This window comes from Calidris pugnax, unplaced genomic scaffold (assembly GCF_001431845.1).
Source record: "Calidris pugnax isolate Ruff unplaced genomic scaffold, ASM143184v1 scaffold24, whole genome shotgun sequence".
Taxonomy (NCBI): Eukaryota; Metazoa; Chordata; class Aves; order Charadriiformes; family Scolopacidae; genus Calidris; species Calidris pugnax.
In genome coordinates, this window is record NW_015090922.1 from 31,592,005 (window position 1) to 31,613,829 (window position 21,825).

The 21,825-nt window shown below is 35.1% G+C and overlaps 1 protein-coding gene across 2 annotated transcripts in view; it reads right to left on the minus strand.

The window, feature by feature from the left end:
• The window catches only part of QKI (QKI, KH domain containing, RNA binding), a 144,887-nt gene that overhangs the window by 80,327 nt on the left and 42,735 nt on the right, over positions 1–21,825 (minus strand). For both annotated transcript variants that reach the window (XM_014950607.1, XM_014950608.1), the window contains exon 3: positions 11,440–11,556. In XM_014950607.1, the coding sequence (XP_014806093.1) occupies positions 11,440–11,556 (117 nt within the window). The remainder of the gene's footprint in view (positions 1–11,439; positions 11,557–21,825) is intronic.

The following is a 21,825-nucleotide window of genomic DNA, read 5'->3' on the forward strand; positions in this document are numbered from 1 at the left end:
TCATAATATTGACAGTTTGAAAGCTTGCTCTTGCAAAATTCTAAAGAAGCAGGAACAAAACAGGACAGGGCAGGGGTTGGTCAGTTGTTTCTCTAAGTGATCACAAAATCACAGCTACCAGGAGAAGAAAAAAGATTCCCTAAAAGCAAGCCTGTGTTTTCAGTGACTCAGCCGTGAGGAAATGCACACTAACAAAGGAAGCTGAAACAGTTCTTTCCTGAGGCTTAGCTTTCAAGCCAAGTAGCTGAAGTAAATAAAATGCTTTCCTAGTTGATTCCATGATTGCCAACCACCTTTCAAGATGCCTCTCGCAGGAGCATGGATCCTTTTTCAAGGTCAGGAGAGCAGCAAAAATTACAAGAGACGCCTGATTCAGAGGTCTGTTTAAAAACCTGAAAAAAATCAGTTTAACTCTGAAGCCCAGCTGTAGGCCTTGAAATGTTCTGGAAACTCAGATCCAACAAAAAGCTGGAAAGGCTTTATACAAGAACTGACATTTATGAGCTAACAGATGAACGCGTGTGACAAATTATTTGACATTTTGAGGGTCTTCAAATTGGCTTCATTTTTTTTTTCCTTGAAATGTTCAACTTGATTTTATCTTTCCCTCCTCTTGCAATAAAGGAGCCTTATTTAAGCAGCCAGTAAGGCAAAACTCATTGCCTGTCAGCTTGCTGTTGTCCACCATTCAATGTTTATATTCCTTCTGTTGCTTCTTCCCTGAGGGTCACTATAAACAACTGTTTGAGCAGGAAATGGAACCCTCCTATTTGAACTCCTACCCACTACAGCCTGACATAAAGAACGATACTGCTGACAGGGGAACCCGAATATTCCCTCCCCTGCAAATGCTCCCCCACATCTATTATGTGGTTCTCCAAGGAAGACACTGGAAAAACCCTGTATCTCCTACCGTGAAAGGTTAGGATCTGAAAAGCATACTCAAAGTGCCAGATTCTTGCCAGTTTCTGCATTGGGCAAGGTTGGTGGTACAACACTATCTAGTCAAATTTACTCTATTTAATACTCCAATCTGCAAAACCAGCCAACTGAAAGCGGGTTTTAGAGGATCACAAGTAATAGGCCAAGTATGATTCATTTGAAACCGTTACACTTTATTCTACCTGGTAGATTCTTCTACCATAAGTTGGGAAACACATATTCAATTAGATGCAAATAACAGGCCTGAAACCTGCAGTAGCCAGATAAAAATCAGACTCCCTTAAAAGAACTGAAATATATAATCAATAGGAAATGTGTTTTTCCTCTTCAAAACGTTTGTTTCTTCAGGTTTATATAGAAGACATGGTAAATCCAAAAATATCTAATTTTTCTTAGAAATGGAGAAGTGGGGTTTGTTTAATTTTACTACCAAAATAACTATTCCAAAAGGGTGCATTTCAAGCTAAATTAGACTTTTCACTTTAAAGCCTGGATACCGAAAAATTCCACTAGTCAGGCTGCAAAAAACAAATTTGGCATTTGCAATACCCTTGCAAATACCTCCCCACCACATATTGACTAATTTCCAGATTAGCTTCAGTATTTCAAACTGCATTAATAAATATAAAATTTATCACTTTATTTTGGCTTGTAACACAGCTCATCTTGAGATCTTTTCTGATTAATGCTGTTATGAATCAGTGTGAGTTAACAGATTTAAGTTTTATGTCTTTTTGTCTGTCAAAATTTAAGTGAACTTTCAATTCCAGTGTTGTCAACTTGAAACATAAATGATTATTTCAAAGCCACCTCAAAGACTGCCTGGTCATTTGCAGCTCACTTACTTACTGTGGAGAGTGAATACAATGTACATTATCAACATAAAACCTATACTTTTCTCTATAAAAATTATTTCTAAATCTTAAATGTCTTTGTCAACTACTAGTTTTTAGTTCTTCAAATTCTATATTAAAATGTTTTGTCAGTTCAGCAAGCTATTTAAAACAAAACACACCTCCCCAAGACCCCCAGCAACCTAAAAGATAAATTCCCTTGAACACCTACTGTTGTAAATATCTGGGACATTTGAAATCGATGTCAAATAAATCTGTCAAGTGGATCAATTAAATCATACGGGTACTTCAGGTGGATTCAAACAGTTGGCTAAATGTGGTTTGGCATTCCATTCGGCAACATCTGATTGCCGGGGAAGCATTAATTGTTTTTGTACGGCTGCAGGCCTAAACATTCCAGATAACTATTTATAAAAATACTCTAAACTGTACACAAATAGTGACAGAGTTGGCATTAATGTGCTAGGGCATTCAATCTTCAAAAAAAATGCTTCTTCCCTATTCAAGACAAACATGGAATTGCTGCAGTGAACACAGAATGGACCAGGTGCTATCAGCACTCCTTTCCTTACACTTCCAAGTACCAGCACAGCAGAAACTCTAAGGACCAATAAATTAAGGTACATGATCACACTCACTAAGGGAAAAAAAAAAAAAAAAAAAGAATAAAACAAGTTTATCTAGGCCCAAAAGTCAGGATCTTTCATCCGGAGTTTAAAGATCCTATGCATAGAAACCAGCATTTTGACATGGAGAAACATGGGAACTGGAAGAGGAAAAAATACTAAAAACTAAAAGACCACATCCATGCTTTGGACATGATTTCGGGAACGGTTCCCAGAGCTCCAGACTGCAGAGACAATACATGTGCAACACTCAGACTATATCAAGAGAGGACAAGAAAATAGAAAGACCAGTTTTTACCTTTTCATTCGTAACAGTGGGGTCTGATTTTGGTGGCTATCAAGCTGGAAGAAGTCTTCTTCAGATAAATTGCTATCAACAGTGTAAAAAGAAAAAAAAATCCAAAGAAAACTACCACAATATCAACACTCAAAGAAAGTAATTTCAAAAAGCCTACAAATAATTAAAACAACCCCAATCAGAACATCCAATTCTTTTTTGCCTCCACGAAATGTTATTCTCATTGGAAACAGTCCTACCAACCCTGTGCCATGACACATGGTCAGAATAGCAGAGAAAGATCAGGGAAAAAAGTAACACCTGCACCAGACTTACTAATCACGGAAAAATTTATTATCATAACTTACATAATAAATATTTTATCAAACATTTAGGTTATATTGCACTCATTGGCCAAATGCCAGATTGAGGCATTCAAGTAACAGGCTGCCCTTTGCTTTTGAAGAAAAATTCCTTCCAGTTGCACATGGCAAAATACCACCAGCATACTTGCAAAATAATGCATAGAAGTCAGGATGGGATGGTTCATAATTGCATTGCCTATTTTACTTCTGTCAGGAATCAAAAGGGATTTCAGGAATTCCAGGTGAGATACCAATTAATCTTAACCTTTAATTTTTACTCATTCTTCATGTCACATCTACAAATTACCTACCCAAGTTTAAGGGCAACATCGGTATCTACTCTCTGTACCTCTTCACGCTCTCCACATCTCTTCAAAAGCTACTACATTCAGAGTTCACACTCCAGTAACTTTGAGACAAGTAAATAATGCAAATTCACCAATCACCCTGACAAACATTATATTTTTGCTGTTGCAATTTTTTCTTCCCCTTCACATTGTCTTCTGCATGTTAAATGATTTTAACTGTTAATTATTTAGTGGCATGAGAAGTCTGACATAGATTTTTTTATGCCTTATCTTCCTTGCTTGAATTACTGAAGTCGTCCAGTTGCAACACTGTTTTAACTCCAGTGCTCATATCATCCGCCACCTTCATGCAAATACAAAGCATTACCAGAAACCAAAACAAGTTTAGTGCACTTTCACAGCATCTCATCATATTTTTAGAGGATAAATGAAGCAAATATTAATCCTCCTTTTATTATAATGGTTCATAAAGCACATGACCATTCATAAGGAAGTCAGCAAGGACCAAGATGGAAAAAGATCGCCAAAGAAGATCTCCTTAGAGAACTAAGAGGAACCATATGTAAAAGCAAGGAAAATTAACAGAACTTATGAAATAAGGAAGAAGTTCATGACAGAGGACCAAAAAGAAAAAAAAATATTCATGATCCTACAAAGTCTCAAGAAGAAAAAAATCCCCCATAGCTCTTACTATGAAAATATAGCTGGTCCAGAAATTATTTTGGATTGTTCTCTACACTACTGTGCATAAGTTCATTACCCGGAAATATTAGTTTTTCACACATGAAAATATCCTGTTTTTTCCCAGCAACTCTGTGGCAAATTCATGACATTTTTGTACCAACTAGACACCTCCTCCCTGTACTGTCTCCAACCCACTCTCATCAAGTTTCCTACATAATTTTATAACATCATCTAATGAAACCAATCAAGAATTTGATATTCCCATTGTTTTCTTACAGCCAGAGTCTTCCTGTTATTTCAGCTGCCAGTTTTTCCATTCTGTCAGGCACACACAAGCTATTTATTGCCTTGAATGAAGTCACTGTTTTGCAGATTTTACTTTCAACACAATGTTTTTTTCACGTCAGCCTACTAAGGTTAGAGGACAAGATTTTGGTTGTCTTGTAGGAATATAGTACCGAATTGATTTATGAGCCCAATTACAATCAAGAATTACTCACATTAACAAATTTGTCAAGCAAGCACAAATACTGTGTTGTATGTGTTCCATCGAGAGTTTGTGGCACTTAAAAATCAAATCTGATAATTTACACAGAATGCCAGATTCTATTAAGTTAAACAATCTCCAAACAAGTTCAGTACTGGCCATAGCTAAATTAAGTGTTCTACTACTGTAAGATCAACAAGTTTTCTTTAACAGAAAACCCAATTTGTGTACTTGGCCTTAACAAACATTTGAGTAAGTTTTCATCCTTCCATGCAGGTGCTCAATACATACTTTAAACTGAGCTGTAATGAGTTTTAAACACCTTAAGATATATTCACAGTGTGCATGCACTTCAGTGAGTTCTACGTTCATCAAAACATTCCCCGTTTACTGCCCAAAAAGATGTGAAAAATGTGAATAATTAGCAGACAGAAGCTGATAATTATTCTCAGAAAGGGCTAATAAAAACATGCAGCTGTCTGTTAATAAATTCCTCTCTATCTGAAAAGTGTAAAACCAACAATAAAACCTTGCAACTATAGCAAGATAAACTGTAAAGTAGGATACCTTCCCACTGCATACTCATTAACATCTACACAGCTACTTGAATTTCATTCATATCCTTAGTATGGTGTACTGTAGGCCATACCTAGCAAAAAGATAACCTGTGATTAATAACATCCATTTTAATCCAAGTCTAGGCAAGACAAAAGCTAACACAAAGCCAGCAGATCTGAGAAAAGTGGAAAACCGTCACCATCTAAAACCAAGTTTAAATGGCAAACCACTCAGACATTTTAGGAATTACAATTTGCGATTGTTATCATACAGTAGACTTTTCCAAATTGAAAAGGAATCCAGTATCTTGCTGCAGTGAAACACTACAGATTACTTGTTGCTATCTGGAAAACAATAAAGTACCAGAAAGTCAAATATCTCTATCTTCTAAAATGTTCAATTAGTAATTTAAGTATTTAGTTTCAGCAACAGTGGTATCCTATTTTGTGCTTATTCTTTTGCTCCATGCAAAAGAGCCTTCGTGTCAGTCTTAATAAAATTGCTAAATCTGACCCTAAGGAACCATATCCAGGAAGGTAACTTGTATTCTGCCTGTGGGCAGCCCCTCCAAAAAATATGGAGCTGCCAAGAACTGATACCTACTCAGAAAACACACAGGCATGCTGCTTTCCTCCCTGAATCAACAGGTTCTGCCTCCATTCCCACATCTAAGTAGATTCAACCTTCACGCAGGACAGGGAAATACCCGTGAGCCTCAAACTAAGTACAGTCTTTCCCACACAGACATCCAAGCATAGATTCATGATACTCAGCAAACACACTCAAAACACAACCCTGAACACATTTTGTTTTCTGATAAGCAAGCAATCTCAACATTAATTCTTAAATTCAAATAATCCAGCCATATACCAAACATTAAATCATCCATTGAAGGGCAGCCCAATACGTTAACGTTATAGTGCAGAAAAATCCAGAACCCAGAAAGAGTTTAGTGGTGCTGATAAATGAGAATGGTGGTAAAGTCTGCAAAACCACTAGTTGTCCTTCACAGCACATCATGAAAATAGGGATATATCACTGCATCTGCTGCTTGTGGAATCTCACAAGAATCAAATTCCTCACGTGACTATTATTAGATAATGCTCAGCACTATCACCCCTGCAAGAGAAGATTCAAGCTTTAGGAAATCATATGACTGTACATAAGAATGTCCATACTCTGCTAAATCAAAGTCTCACCTAGTTCAAAAACTTGTCTCTCATCTTTTTCTGCTGAATAAGCATGGAAAAACTTTCAGGTTACAGCAGATTTTCATTGTTTAAGCCATTCACTTCTTTCACTGCTTTGCTGGATAAAATCTAGATAGATGTTTGAGGAATTTTGTCAATACCTCATACAATTCAGTACGAATTGTCCCCCAAGCCTTTCAAAACTTCTATTCAAATGTAAGATACAAACAGCTGTGAGCTGTAGCCTAGTCAACTTTTTACAACACAATTGACACCTAACAAAAGCTTAGGAGTAATTTTGCAGAAAAACATTTTCTACCATGGTACAGATTAAGATGAGTCAATTACTGTTCAACAGACATAGAATATAAATTTAAAATAGAGACTTGTTTATACACAGATGTTCAAGCAATGATTCAAGATTCCTTTGATATATCCCTTCTCCACTACACTTCATGCTACCATTTTCCAATTTCAAGATCATCTAGATTTTCTTGCCTCTTGATCATAAAGATTTTTGATCACAGGGAACTGACAGGAAAGGCAAATAAAAGGAAAGTAAGGTATAACACAAGTCGTTTTCTACTAGCGTGGCTTTGATTACACTCCTCCACTCTACAGCTTCCAGCATCTTTAACAAAATGTTTCTTTAACACCATTAAGTCAATTATTTCCATATCTAATTAGCTCAATAACCAGTTAAACATTTACCAATTTAAGTGCTCTCAGAACAAAATGAAATATAATCAAGTTTTGACATCAAAGTTGTTCATAGCCAAAGCTTCAGCTATTTCTCAAATTACATAGGAGAATATGTCTTTATAATAGTGTTAAAATCTGCTCAAAGCTGCACTTTGTATTGAGCACATGCAGAAATATACTGGTTATATTCAGTATGTAGCCAATAAAAAAGAAAAAGGTATGCATGAAATAAACATATTTAAAAGAAGCATATCAGTAATATTTTCTAAAAGACTAATACTGCTTTGCAATAATTATTAAGGCCCTCTGGCAAGTAAATTTTTCTGTCTTTCAAAACAAAATCATTCTGCTCTTGAAAGTAAGAGCACTTCTCAGACTGTTAAGTGAAAAGACTTTTGCAACAAAGTTACTTTGAAGAAAAAATGTTTGTCAAATCTTATGTAAAACTTAAGGGAAACATTCCCTTCTTGTAAAATTCACATCGCTGAACATAACTAAGCTAACTGTGCCTACACTGTATTCTTCACTATTGTCAATGTGAACTGAACACTTTTTACTTTAAAAAAAAAAAAAAAAAAAAAAAAAAAAAAAAAAATAAAGAGGAAAAATCATAAAAAAGAGCTTTGAACATTTTGTTCCAGTCAGTTTCCAAGACAGAGGAAAACACCAGGCGTGATTCAATCAAAGGATGCCCTCCCACAGCCCCGCTGCTGCTAAAAAAAAAAAAAAAAAAAAAAAAAAAGAAAGATGCATACAGGTAAGATTTCAAAGATGATACTCTAGATAATCCGGACTACAAAACCCCCATATAAACAGGCTTAAAAGGAGCAGTCAGCCTTCAGTCAGGGGTAATTCAAGAAATAATGTTTGTTACTTTTAACATTGCTGCCTTTTGAGTTTCCTGAAGTAGTTTCTACCAGTCATCCTTTAGCATTTAATTATGTAATTAAAAGTAATTTGCTATAAGCAATATTTTTTTTTTTTTCTGTGATGACTTCTCTTTCATTTTTATATTATTAGCTAATAGGTGTAAACTCTTATCTCTTCAGAGGGTCATTGCTCCCAGACTACCAGAGATATAACTCAAGAGACTTCTGTTTTGTGGGTGAAAAGGAAAAAAGGCCATGATTCAGCAATTCTTTAATAAAAAATAATCATAAAATCCAGCGTTACAACTCCTCCTGCATTCAAAATAAGTGGTTACAAATGCAATAAAGGTTTTAAAATTGGAATAGAAAAGTCTATTTTCTGAAGAACTCACTACTGAAAAAAGAAATACTAGTTTAAAAAATTATTTTCATTACATCTTATGTTTTACAATGAACCACTAGGAAAGCAAAATGATAGCAGTCACCAAGTATGCTTTTAAACAGGCTTGGATCTAAGCTAGAGGATTTCTTCACCACACAGCTACATCTTTTCTTCAAGCTTTGTGTGGGTAGCAAAGATGATTTTTTTAATTAATTTATAGCACTGCCATAAAAAAAAAGGCAAAACAAAACTGGAGAGTCTGAAGAAGTGAAATTATCTATTTACCATGACGACTCTGTACCAGTTGAAGATCAAGATTGGTACTGAGAGTCTATCTTTCATGAAACCTTATAGAATTTCTGCTTGCAAGGTGAACAGTGATACAGGAACAAGGAAGCTGTAGGTCAGGAACCACAAATCAGTTCAAATGATCTAATACAAAGCAAAGTGCAACAGATTTGAAGCTGTTGCAGTGGATAAAGGCACTGAGTTCTTCAAATTTAGAACTGCATAACTGCCTGCCTTTCTCTTTGAAATAACCAATTGTAAGAAAAAAAATTGTGTATCATAATGAGATGTTTCCTTATGAAGTAAAAATAAATGATGCTCTCTCCTCACACACTGTTCTAGAGAAGATTCTTCAATACAAGTAGGAAGAAGTGGGAAAAACTATGTAGATGACCAAAACTGCCACAAGCCAACAGCCTGATGCAACGTGTTGAAGAGCATAGAGCTGACTCCCTATTGGTGCGTCAATGTCTGTTTTATGGAATTCATTTAAGACAAGGGAGGTGACAAAAAACCATGTTTTGCTCATCCAACATTGGACAGTCTTCCCTTTTATTAGTCAGTATTCTTTGATTGGTGTGAAAATTGCTAGTTTTCCTCACTACCTAATGAGAGGTGCATTCAGACTAAGCAAGAAATGCCTTGGTCTTAATAAAGTTACACATTAATTAGCTTTTCATGAATGCCTGCAACCCCTCTCCCCTCCTCAATAATCTCTTTCAAGTACCTCCAGGCTCTAATCACAATATTCTCAGTAATTAAGGTTTTGATTTTAAATTTGTCTAAAGCTGCCTAGAGAGATGTTCTGATTACCAGCTGAGCCTCAGATAGAAATTATTTGAGGATTTCCCCTGTTTTCTGAGGGAAATCTTATCAGCAAATTTCAAGATTTGATGCTACTTTAAGTGATTTGGCCACGTGATGAAGATTCCTAATTCATTATTTCTGCTCATAGGCTTACACAGGAGAGTAACATTTTCTAGAGAGCAAATTGGGATGGTTTACTTTTCAGCATGTCAGTCTTCATATGTTCTCTTGAATTTTGCAACCACGAAAAAACAGGAAGAGAAACGTACATGGACAGTTTACTCTAGGAGATGTTATTTCGTACAATGTAGGTGTCATGCTACAGATTTATATAGTAATTAATTCCTCCCCATATCCAATAGTGTTTCCTTCATAATGAGCACTGGCCAATCAGGTTTGCAGATACGAAAAATACTTATAAATTTAGAATTTTACTATTGATAAAAATACGTCTTTTAAAAAATATCTTTAAATATGAAAAACCTAAATGAATTTTTAAGAACTCACTTTAAGGTAGCTTTCAAGAGTAGATATGACAGTCTCTTCTTATAAAAACTAGATGAAGTTTGCTAACTCTTAAAAGGGAGGCAGCATTTTTACTAAATCTCCTTCCCCATGCTATTTTTTTAAAAAAGTAATATAATAGAATACGCAAAACCCTGACTATATTAATAATCACAAATACAGCTATGTAATTAAGTTTGTTCACGTATTGCCAACTGTTCGCTTCAAAATATATCATCTACAGCCAGACAATTTGGTGTGTCAGGTGAAGCATGCTGAAATTTCAATACTTGGAAATTTTAATGTCTTCTACCACTCCCCAGTTATAGGAAATCTGTATTTTAAAATCCTGTCCAAAAATATCAACTATACAAGTTCTATTCACCTATTTACACTTTAAAATTCCATAACAGTAGGGCTCATTTATATGTTAATGCTTCTTCAGCCAATAGGTAGAAGGAATTCAGGACATGTACTACAATGTTTTTAAAAAAAGAAACCTTCATAAATCAAGCATTTAAGACAATATCACCCTTTTATTTCTACAGAACCTAAACAAAAAAAACCCTCTCTAGACTAGAATAGATCTTAACTCAAACCTGGCAGTCTCAACATTCAAAAGAGCTATAGGTAGAATAAGAGAAAGTGTGGTGACAGTATTACAGCAGATTATGAAAACAAGAAGCATCAAATGAAATTTGAAAGTGACAGAGTCACAAGCTCTGGGAAGTCCAAGATTTTTAACTAGGCAGACATTAGCCTTCTATTTTAATTGTTATGTGCTATGTATATATGAATACAACATATTATGTGGCTGATCAGATAAGAGAGGGTTTTCTAATGAAATAACCTAAAGAAATAATATTTACAGGGAAAAAAACGAGTACTGTTAAGTGCACATTTAAGTGCACTGCACAAACTGCAGTGGAGATGCTGGTGCAACTTCAGCAGTAGTAACCACAGGTGGAGGGAAATAGCTAAAAAATAAACCTTCAAAAATAAATTACTTCCAGGAGTTACCAACAGAGGAACTTGATGTTCAGGAAGGTTCTATCTTGAACAGTGTAGTCTCCCCTATTAATATGGGCAGAGCATGTGTATTACAGGACAGGGCAAGGAACAGCCACTCCAGCAAACACAAATCCAGAAACACAGTGCTTCTTGGTTCACTCAGACAGAAGTCACTGCCAGAAATACATTAAACATTTTTTTCCAATCCACACTACTTGCACAAATCCCTACTTTGGCATTTCAATACAAGAAATTTATTAAGAACACCTTCAAGGTTAACAGTCTTCCTTAGAAAAGTATATTTAACTTAAATTTTTACTTTTACCTTGTGAAACATGACACAATTAGAAGTTAGTTACTACTGAAAAATACTTTGTAATTGCTAGTTAGACTCCCAACTGCACCGTTACGGAGCATGCACATTTAACTTCTTTAGGGCAGGTTGTGTTGATTACCAAGTCAAAACTGCAAAACCACTAGATAATGAAAAAGCATATAGTAAGAACATAACAAATAAGAGAGACATGAGCTCTGTTAGGAAATAAAACTATGCATCTGAAACTACACTACCTTTCAAAAGCTTACCTTCTTTTTGTCCCTCATTGAGCCCTTCCCTCGGACCATTATCTTGCATCCTGTTTCTGCTTCAAGCTGTTTAGCTGTTAGTCCTCTGGGCCCAAGGATTCTTCCAACAAAGTTAAACTGGAAAAAAAACCCACAACGTTATTTCTATAAAAGCAAGTACACAAAATGCATTTAAAATTTAACAAGATGTATTCCTGTCTCTAAAATATCATCAAGTATTTTCATAACACTACACTAAATACCTGAGGTTAAAGAATAACGTAGCACTATTTTAATGTATTAGATACTCATGTGACCCATACTTTGCGGGATACAGATTTCAGGTGGAAACAGGTTTTTAAGTTTAACATCTGGTATTCTAGGGCAGTGGTAATCCTAATTTCCTCCTCTTTAAGTCTTATGAGCTGTTACAGAAACTGCAAAGCACTCTCCCTCTCCAGTAGCATGGCCAGACACATTCATTAGTAGGCCAACAATGTGCATCACATCATGGAAACACACAAGTCCCATGTGGTGGGACTGATGGGGTGCTGGGTGCAGGTCCAGTCCCATAATGGCACAGGGCCTTCTGGAAAGGTCCCGAAGCCCACTATTCTTTTGCTCTGTGCCTACAGCTAAGTAGCCTGCAGAAAACATTATTTTTCATGCTTCTGTGCTCTTCTGGTGGGCTTGATCTGGACAGCACGCTGCTGGCTCACACCCACATCTACAGAAACACTTCTTTATCTACCCATGCCATAGCATTTCCTTCAGAAAAAAAAAACCAAAACCACAACTGAGGCTTGTTGCTATTCACTTTAAGTTTCACGGGCAACAGCTCTGGCAAACACTGTATTTGCCATACACATATAAAATATGTGTGTGTATATGTATACACAGACACATGATGAAGGCACATATTTTTTTTTTTTTAAGTTATATCCTTTACTCAAATGTGCATACAAACAGAGCAAGTATTTCATGTTTAGTTGGCTAACTTCAGTATCAGCAGACTATCCCCTGCCTACGCTTAACACAGTAATACCGCCATTTAGTCATACATAACATTACTTCCTAGTTATTTTCCAGGTTTTTTTCCCTTTCATTATTTTCAATCATACACTCTGGAAATTATGACATAAATAAAAAAAGCACTAAGTGAAGGTAGCATTAAGAACATGTAGCAGTATTCTGTGACAACTACAGTGCAAAGATGAAGCACCAGGCTCAAAAGATACATAAACTCAGAAATTTCAGACTGAAGATTAAATTCAAAGACACTAAGAACAGAAACTCTGCAGTAAGGACAGAAGTCTGGATATTTAGATCCTGGTAAACAAAGCTATTCGGTGAAATTATAAAGGAATTGTCAGCTTTCATTTCCTCAGCTAATTAAAATTGGGTTTGAGTACTACAACTCAACATATTTGAAATCCTTATAAAACTGCAAAGACCAGAAATGATTTAGGAACAAGCAGAAATCATGAACACTAGCAAATTAAAGCTCTTCAACAAAAATAATCATGTTTCACAATGGCTAAACTGTTCATAAGGAAGATACACTCCCAAAATTGTTTAATATTCCAAGTTCAAAAAAGACATATTATGAAGTCTGAATCAACTGTGGGGGGAAAAAAATAAAGATTAAAGGCACATACACAAACTGTGAATCATAGGAAATTAAGGAAGATTCCCTAAGACTGAATAAAACAATGAACCAGCTACAAGTGATAAAGTTCAGCCTTGAAATACTATCAAAATGCTGCATTTGTTACACATTTCATGCTTAATACCAAAATCATACCACTATCTTAAATAAACAGCATCTTAATTGCCTTTCTCCACAACCACACTTCCTGCACACTAAATCTTTAGATATCTACCCCATTCCACTGGTATAGCAGAAATAATATTGCAAACATTACTTTAAACCAGTCTTCTTGCCAACATACAAGGTGACTATCATTACATTCTCTCTCCCAAGAAAAACAGCAACCTCTAATATTTTATTAACTTGGATTATGATTGAAAAAATAATCGATTTTTAAGATAAAATTATTTGGATAAAAAATTTAAATAGAACAATTTATGATACTAAGCAAAAAGGCAGGAATTTGTACTCTAAAGTTTGCAACTTTATTCCTGTTGTCTGAACACTACTTAGAATTATGGCTTCCAGTTGAGAAATTGCTGACTTAAACTGCAATACATTCTGTTAAACGTTAAGCCAGTTTCTTTTCCAGTTGCTCCCAGAATATTCTCCTTCTAAAGAGCCTTCATAAATTGTTCCAAGGTAGCTCAGCCCCATCTTTTCTTTCCAAACTGTATGCATTAGCATCTTGAACTTTTTTGTATTCTTTCTAAAACTCCAGTTTGTTAATTTCTTAAAGCAGGATCCGTGTACAAGGCAATACTTCAACTGAGATCTCAACAAGGTTAAGTTGTTGAGAACAACTATATCTTAAAAGCCACATTCCTTTTATCACATCCCAGCTTCTTTCCCTCCCTCAAAATTTCAGTTCTTACATTTGGTTCAACATTTTGTTAACTCTTTGCCATTACTTCTGCCTTACCAGTTTTCCCCAGTTTTGCATTTATATGCAACTTTTATGTCCCCCTACAACAACATATTGCTCTACATTCATGTAACAAATTCCACATTTTTGACTTCAGGCACACTAATTTCAAGAGAGTTGTCAATTTTAATTCCATCTTTAAAAGCATTTAGTATGGCTTAATTGCTTTCTAAGCGTACTTTTCATCCCACCAAGTTATTCTTGAACGTTTTAAGAGATTCAAGCTGCCTGAGAAGTCTGCAGAAGCCCACCTAAGATGTAATCTTAATTGAGTAATCAGTAATCAATTATCATAGGTTAAGCCAACTACTGCTTTAACAAATGATTTCCAAGCTTTTGCACGGATGGATCACTGTCAATATTCAGTTCCCTCAGACTGCCATCTCAAAGTCCTAGCTGAGAACTCCACAGGAAAAAACAATTGACTCTTGTGAAGGGACTAGGTAGGGACAGTAGTGACCAGCAGACCTCAACTCAGGAGCACAGTGTAGACTGAGCCTTCTAGTTGGACAGTCTTAAAAGTTTTACCAGAATCCAGTTGTATCAGAGGCTACTGCTTCTCTTACCTGCCAGGCCAGCTAGACTGAACGAGATACACCTGACAGATTCAAAAGACAATTTTTTAAATCACATTTAACTCAGTATTTCTCATGCTCTTTGTTCCATACTCTCACTCAACCACACTCTTCTTCATCGCCTTGTGTATCCCTACAAATAACACACTTGTGTTCAGGAATACCGCTGCTTCTAACATTTGTACAGAGCCAAAACTAGGACTATTACCATGTCCTTTCTTACAGCTTTTCTTTCTCTGCACTTGTCTAATCATCTAGGATTCACCTTACCCCCAGTGAATTGCTAGAAAAATAAACAGCAGTGGTTCACAAATCAGTTTGACCAATCTAAGACCACATTACTTTGAATGTATCCAACTCACACATTTTGGAATTAGAGAATATGTTAAAAATTAAGTAAAGGTGACCCGTGCTAAATTTAACTGCATCTACCATCAACAATACAGAAAAAGCAATCAAATACTTCATCTTCCTTCATCAAGTTAGTCTCTTCTTCCACAACATTAACCTATCTCTATACTCAATAGATTTTTGTATGTCTAACATTTTTACTCACTGTATTTCACAATTATTTTCCTGTTTCTTTTTAAGAAGAGATAAATTTTTTCAGTGCTCAAATCTTCCTACACAAACTCAAAATTAGAACTCAAAAAACAACCTCAAGAAGAACATGTTTGTGACATACGTAAACACAAAAGCATTCTATGCACCACCTAGACAGAATCCTTTACATTTTAAGAACAATGGAGGGAACCAGGAAGGATACAATACCAACAATATTAATAAAGAGCCAAGAATTAAGAGTATCTAGTGGAGCTCAAGTGCTGAAGTTGGGGGTTTTTTGCTCAAGTTCCAACCAGTTACACCACGTTGCTCTCCTTCTCTGCCCGTTTCTCTGCCCCACCACTCCCAGCTTGCTAACCGTACAGGCCTTATGCTTCCAGCATGTATAGAAAACACAAGTGAGATCCTGCAGAAAGACATTCGTTGGCTTTCCTTGAAGAATGCCCAAAACACAGACTCTGAAGAGACAGACAGTATATGTTCGGGGACTCTGTACATGAGGATCTTTGTTACTGATGGTGTTTAAGCAGAAATAAAGGTATTAGGGGGAAAAAAAAAAAGTTGCTCTAAATCCTATTGTTTGCACCTACTCTGGGATATTAGTAATTACGCTGCAGCAACTGACACTCCCAAGAGCTGACAAAATTTCTATCTGGTGTTCTAGCTAACAACTCCACTGCACCAGAAATTCCTTGATAAAACCAGCTTGTATTCCTCATGCACAGAACAACTATTTCCCAAGCAGACCAGGTGCTTCTACAGTCCTTCTACGTCTCATCATTCCCTACTCCCAGAACAAAAGTAGTAAAGGAAAAATAAAACGATGCAGAAGACTCAAAGCTGCTGATTAATAAGAGGTTGCAAAGAAGTATCTGATTTTTACAGTGTATAGGAAACACAGTGTTTAAGAAACGTTCCATGCAAGTTAAAAATCTGAGGAACTTGGGGGGAGTCCAGTAGTACTACATTTCATACTATTACTGCAGGTTTTGTATTTTCCTTTGAAACCTGAAAGTAGGACATGGCAAGTTCTAATTTATCTGATGAAAAAAATTTTCTTTCCTTCATTACTAGAGAAGAATTTGAAAAAAATCTTCTTTGATTAAAATATCCAAATCTATCAAGAAAGCATATCCATTTGGTTAAACAATTATTTTGCTCAATTAAAAACTAATTTATTCTACTATCTTATTAACAAATGTTCCAATGATTTACTATACATTGAATTTGCAGAGCTAGTTACTTATCACTGGAAAAAAGTCAAAACAAGCTATTCTTAAAGCTTAGCCCTTCTCTTATTTATATTTTTTCCAGTTACAGTATTTTATTTTACAGCCCAGTTAAGTATTAGATATAATTTTGCCAGCTGTAAGTGGATTTTCACGAAAACTGTACATGATATTTACCCTCCCCCAAGCCCAAATCACCTTCCAGACTGGATACTAAAAAACATTAAGCAAACTAAAGCATTGTAAAAATACGATTCAAAATGTCCTGGTGTTTTAGTTTACTTTTTAAAAATATGGAGAGCAGCATTTCCTGCTCGCTCACGTCATTTTCATACTATTTCCCCACCAAATAAAAAGCAGCTGAAGACCAAGATTGCATGGTTCAAGTGGTTCAAATATGTCAAGGTTAAGAAGTAGCTGAAAATTGGACATTATAATGGAGAACATCTGGTAATTTTATCTTAAGGAGCAATGTTGACATTCAGTTTAGCCATTTTGGAGGGAACCTTCTATGTCTTCAGATCATAATAGTCCTATTCCAAGATCATTTGGGAGGTAACTTAATCTCACAGAGCTACAAGCTGAAGTGCTAACTGTGGAAATGAAGTAATGGAGAGACGCAAAGAAACTGCAGCAAGAAGAGAAAGGCATTCAAACCAAGGCATGATGAATGTGTATGACACTCACGACGTTGTTTGTTAAACATGAGTACTCTTTGTGAGCAAGATTAACATTGCCCCTAAATACTGATAAATTCCGTAAAGTTACAATTAAAATGGAGTACTTATTTTCATGCATGGTTTTGATGAAGGAAAGCAGTTAATGCATTTAACTGAAACATATTTATATGCAAACTTAAATCAGAAAGAGTACCATAGAAGATACAGAATAGCACTATGCTGACAAAACGTGTCATAAATACTCAGAATACGAGGCTCTGAACCCATCAAAAGCTTTCACTTACCAACCAAAATTAGCAAATTATTATTGTTTTCTTTTTAAAGGAATATTGTTTTATGATGCTGGTAATACATAAAATATTTCTTCATTTATTAGAAACAGCTTGAATTGCTTTAAGCTTAGTTTTAGATAATCATAAACAACATTAGATACGGCTGATCAGATGTTTTAACAGCCTGTAACTTGAAACAAGAATAAAACCACTTGAGGTACTGGAAAACAAAATATAGCATATTAAAACTTAAGAAGGTAAGATTGTATACTTTCAGTTAGGTAGTTTTGTGTTTAATAAAGAAAACAAAATTCGTAGTAGAACTTCACAGATAGGTAGCTTTGAGATTACTCTCTCAGAAACTTAATCGAAAAGATTTTATAGGAGAATAGAAATAACTTAAACAGGCAATTTACCCTACCTTACACTGAATATGCTTTCTAGCAGTAACACTTCCCAGCATTTATTCAATTAATGTATCATGACCAAATACCCATTTTCACAATGACAACTTTGTAACAAATTTGCTTTTGTTTGGGTTTTTCTTTCTTATGTTTTGTTTGTTTTTACAGGAACAGCTGTAGTAATATATATTTATGTACATATATATACACACACACAAACACACTTCACAGATTACTTTTAAGACAGCTAACACGTACACCTAAGGTTGTTTTTTTTTCCTTACTCAAAATGACCGTGAATAAATTTGTCACCAACAGTAAGGTAACAGCAGGAATCAATTAAAGACAGTCTTTCAACTCACATTTACACTCCTCCACCATTTTCTCAAGTCAAAATATTTTCTTGAAGTACTTCAAGCTATTGCCACCATCTCATCCAGCACAGAAGATGATACCACTATCACATATAGGTGGCGATTAAGGAAACAGAAAATCTTTTTCCATTAATGTCTTGCTAAGTATTTCCAGTGATTCAACACCACTCACCAAAACAGACAACAGCTATACAGATTTTGTTGAAAAATAGCGTAGTAAGAACTACTTCCAAATAAAAACAAGCGCATCACTTATACAGTTTACTCAGTGACCACACCACAGATTAAGCGAAAACAAAGAATGAGAAGTTGGCATACACAGCCACTTGTACACATTACAGAAAGAAACTGCAGAAAGTATAACGTTTCAGGAATAATTTTGAAATTGCAAAATCTTTCATTAACTACATTAGCATGCATTTCGAGGATTAAATATGCTCCAGTGGAATTTCACAAGTGTTTTGCATAGTTAAGAAAAACAGACTATCTAATGAGATTTTACAGAGGGGGAGGAGGCTGACAAAGCAGATGGTATTATCATTGTCAATATAGTGAACACAGACAATAGTAACCATACATAGAAGTTAATTTTTACATACAAACTAGCTTTAGGTAGTTGTTAAGAATGCTAGTGACAACAGAGAAGTTGATTCCTGAAGGTTCTTCCAAATACACATACTGATAATAGAAGAGAGTCTGCAGATAGCAATGCATAAGTAACATTCCCTCCATCTCTTACTACAGTGTGTTTTCTAAGCGAAATAACCAAGTAAATGCCAAAGTACATATGTAGTGAATACCAGCATGACACATATAATCTTCTTATGTCAAATATATCCACTTATATCTGCTGGGTGTATCTGACATACACCATTCTAATTCTATAATCAAAGCTAAATGAGAACTATAGAAGCATTTAAGTGATGAAGTTAAGTAGTAAATTAGAAGTGTTGTGCTGTAAGAAACTTATGCATGTAAATTATCATGAAATAATCTCTTCATCATGCACAAAAATAAACCCATTAATGTATCGGGAAACAAAATAGAGAATTATCCATACTCAGAGAGTCATGATCTGTTGTATTTGTGATTCGTGCTGGATAAACAAAACCAAAACCATTGTAAATATCTTTGAGATTACTTCAACTGTGAGAAATTTAATCCCTGACATTAAATAATGGGTCATTACAGCTAAAAGTACTTAAAGTAGTTCAAATTCTCCAAAATTTCAGTTGAAAAGGAAAACAGCAGAATTTTTATCGCTGATAAAAAAGGGAGATAATAAAAAGATTTTTCTTTTTCTTAGTTTAGTGAGTGGCCAAGCATCATTTTGAGAGCATAAGTAATTCACTAAGATGGGTTCCATCTTTATTTAGTTCACTGTGTACTTTTTAAACACAGATAATAGGATTTTTTTGGTTGGATTTTTTTTTTTTGGTTCCTAATTCAGTTACCATAATCACTTTTCCACAGGCCAGAACTAGTAATTATTGTGGGAGTAAGACCATCTGAGTCTAGTTCAAAAACTTCTGTAAGTAAAACATTTATTAATGCAAGAATAAAGGATATGAACAAAATTGTAATTTATTAATAAAACATATAGTATTTTTGCAGCAGCAGAACAAAGTTAGCATTCAGTGGTTAAGTCTGTCATACAAAAATATCAGCATCCAGAGGAAGATGAAATTAACACATTAGTGCAGAGGTTCTGTGTACTACACATGCGGAGGTTATAATGAAGAACTCAGCTAGTAAACGAGAGTAACAAGAGTAAACAAGCTCTCTCCATACAAATACCTGCATCTATTACTCCTTCCCAGAGCTACATTTAACCTAGATATTACATAATGCAGTTATTGTAGCAGTAGTTTTTGTAACATTTTTAGTTCCTTGAAATTAGATTATTTAAAAAAAAAAAATAATTTAAGCATAACTTCTTAAGTCAATTGCAACAGTATAGATTCCATGTGACCTCCAGAAAGGACAAAGACCTCCAGAAAGTTTTTCGGTTCCACTAGTGAGCACTGTTTGAAGTCGGAGAGAACATCTGAAATCTCAGCTCTGAGTATGGGTATTTTTACATTTCATGGCACACATGAGTCAGTCCTCCTCCACGCCGTTTAACCTCTAACTCACCTCATCTAGAAAGCTAGTAAAACAGCAACAGTACAAATCAGACACTGAATAGTTAACGTTATGTTCAGGATTAAAATCTCTGGAATGAACACGCACATGCTGCAAGCCAATTAGCTGGCCAAAACTGAGCATAATACTTAGCATTTGTTGGCCTGTTAGTAAACAGACCTTGCCTATATAGAGACTGCACACAGTCTTTTAATAAGAATTGTTGGTACTGTTTTTTTAATGTTTTCCAGTAAAGCTTTAATAATAAGTAAAGAATCTGTGATGAACTGTAACACCTCATTTTCCCTTTGAGATTAAAAATTGCAGCCTTCCCTCTTGAACATAACATGATTTCAAGGATGGATTATCATAATAAACAGTTTGGTCTACCTTAAGAACTGCTTGTTTATTACCGTTTCTTACTACTGAAGTTCACCGAGTAATATTAAAGCAGGTCGTACAATTATTAAGAACCTTTAGGAATTTTTAATACTAACACTCAGGATTTTTTTTTTTAATTTAGATTTTTCTTTTTCACTTAAGAAAGTAATTCTATTAGTTACTAGAATTACAAGTAATATATTTTCCAAAGGGTAACTCTGAGCCCTACTCAACTATAAAGTTCTCGCTAGTACCTATATTCGTGCACCGTGACATTATTTAACAAATTAAAAACTGCTTCAAATTGTGTTCTGGAATATATCAAAATAAACAGCACACCATATAATTTGAGATAGAAAATTGAGGTTGCTTTAATTGAGAGATTCATTTTAATAAATATATTGCTTGCTTCAATAAAAACAGAATTGTTTTTATGAAGCAGTACTGTACAGTTAAACCCCAAGACAGCACAGCAACATTAAAGAACATAATCATCTTAAAATAAAAACATCAACTTATTGAATTTAAAGACGCCACAATTCTGCAAGGTCAGTTTTATTGTTGGCTTGCCAATTACCAGATTATTTACATTCATTTCTGACTGAGCAGAATATCAGCCACTGGTGATCACTGAAAAAGCTCAGAATCTTTTTCTGATCACTGCAGTTGTAAAGTAGACAAACCAGATTATCCACGCAATTATCAATAAAATATAGTTTTAGCTCAGCAGACTGCATCCTAATGCTTAAAAGTGTTCCTTTTTAAAAAAAAAAGCAAAAAATAAAAATGCATTTAAAAGTATAGCTGGGATTTAGAATGAATTACTAAATCCTTTAAATCCACATTATTCACCTCTAATAACCTCTGTGCTGAAGGCTTTGAGAGCTTGTTTAACTGACAAACAGCTTTACAAACCCCATGTAAATACAATGGATCCAATCTATAAAAGAGGAAGGGGGGGAAAAAAATATCAGGCTAGCTTTCCAGGTCACTTTAATAATGGTAATAGAGCTTTCTTTTTTAAAGAAAAAAGAAATCCTAGAGCACAGATTAAAAAAAAAAAAAGGGGGGGGGGGGGGGGGGGGGGGAAAAAAAAAGCCATAAGCAGGACAATTTTGTTGAGAGGCCAGCAGGCAGAAGTAAAGCTGTAATTGTGCACACAGTTGAAAGGATTATTGTTTCTGACACGGGTAATCCTTCGTCTTTTACTTCTTGGCCTGCCCAATGG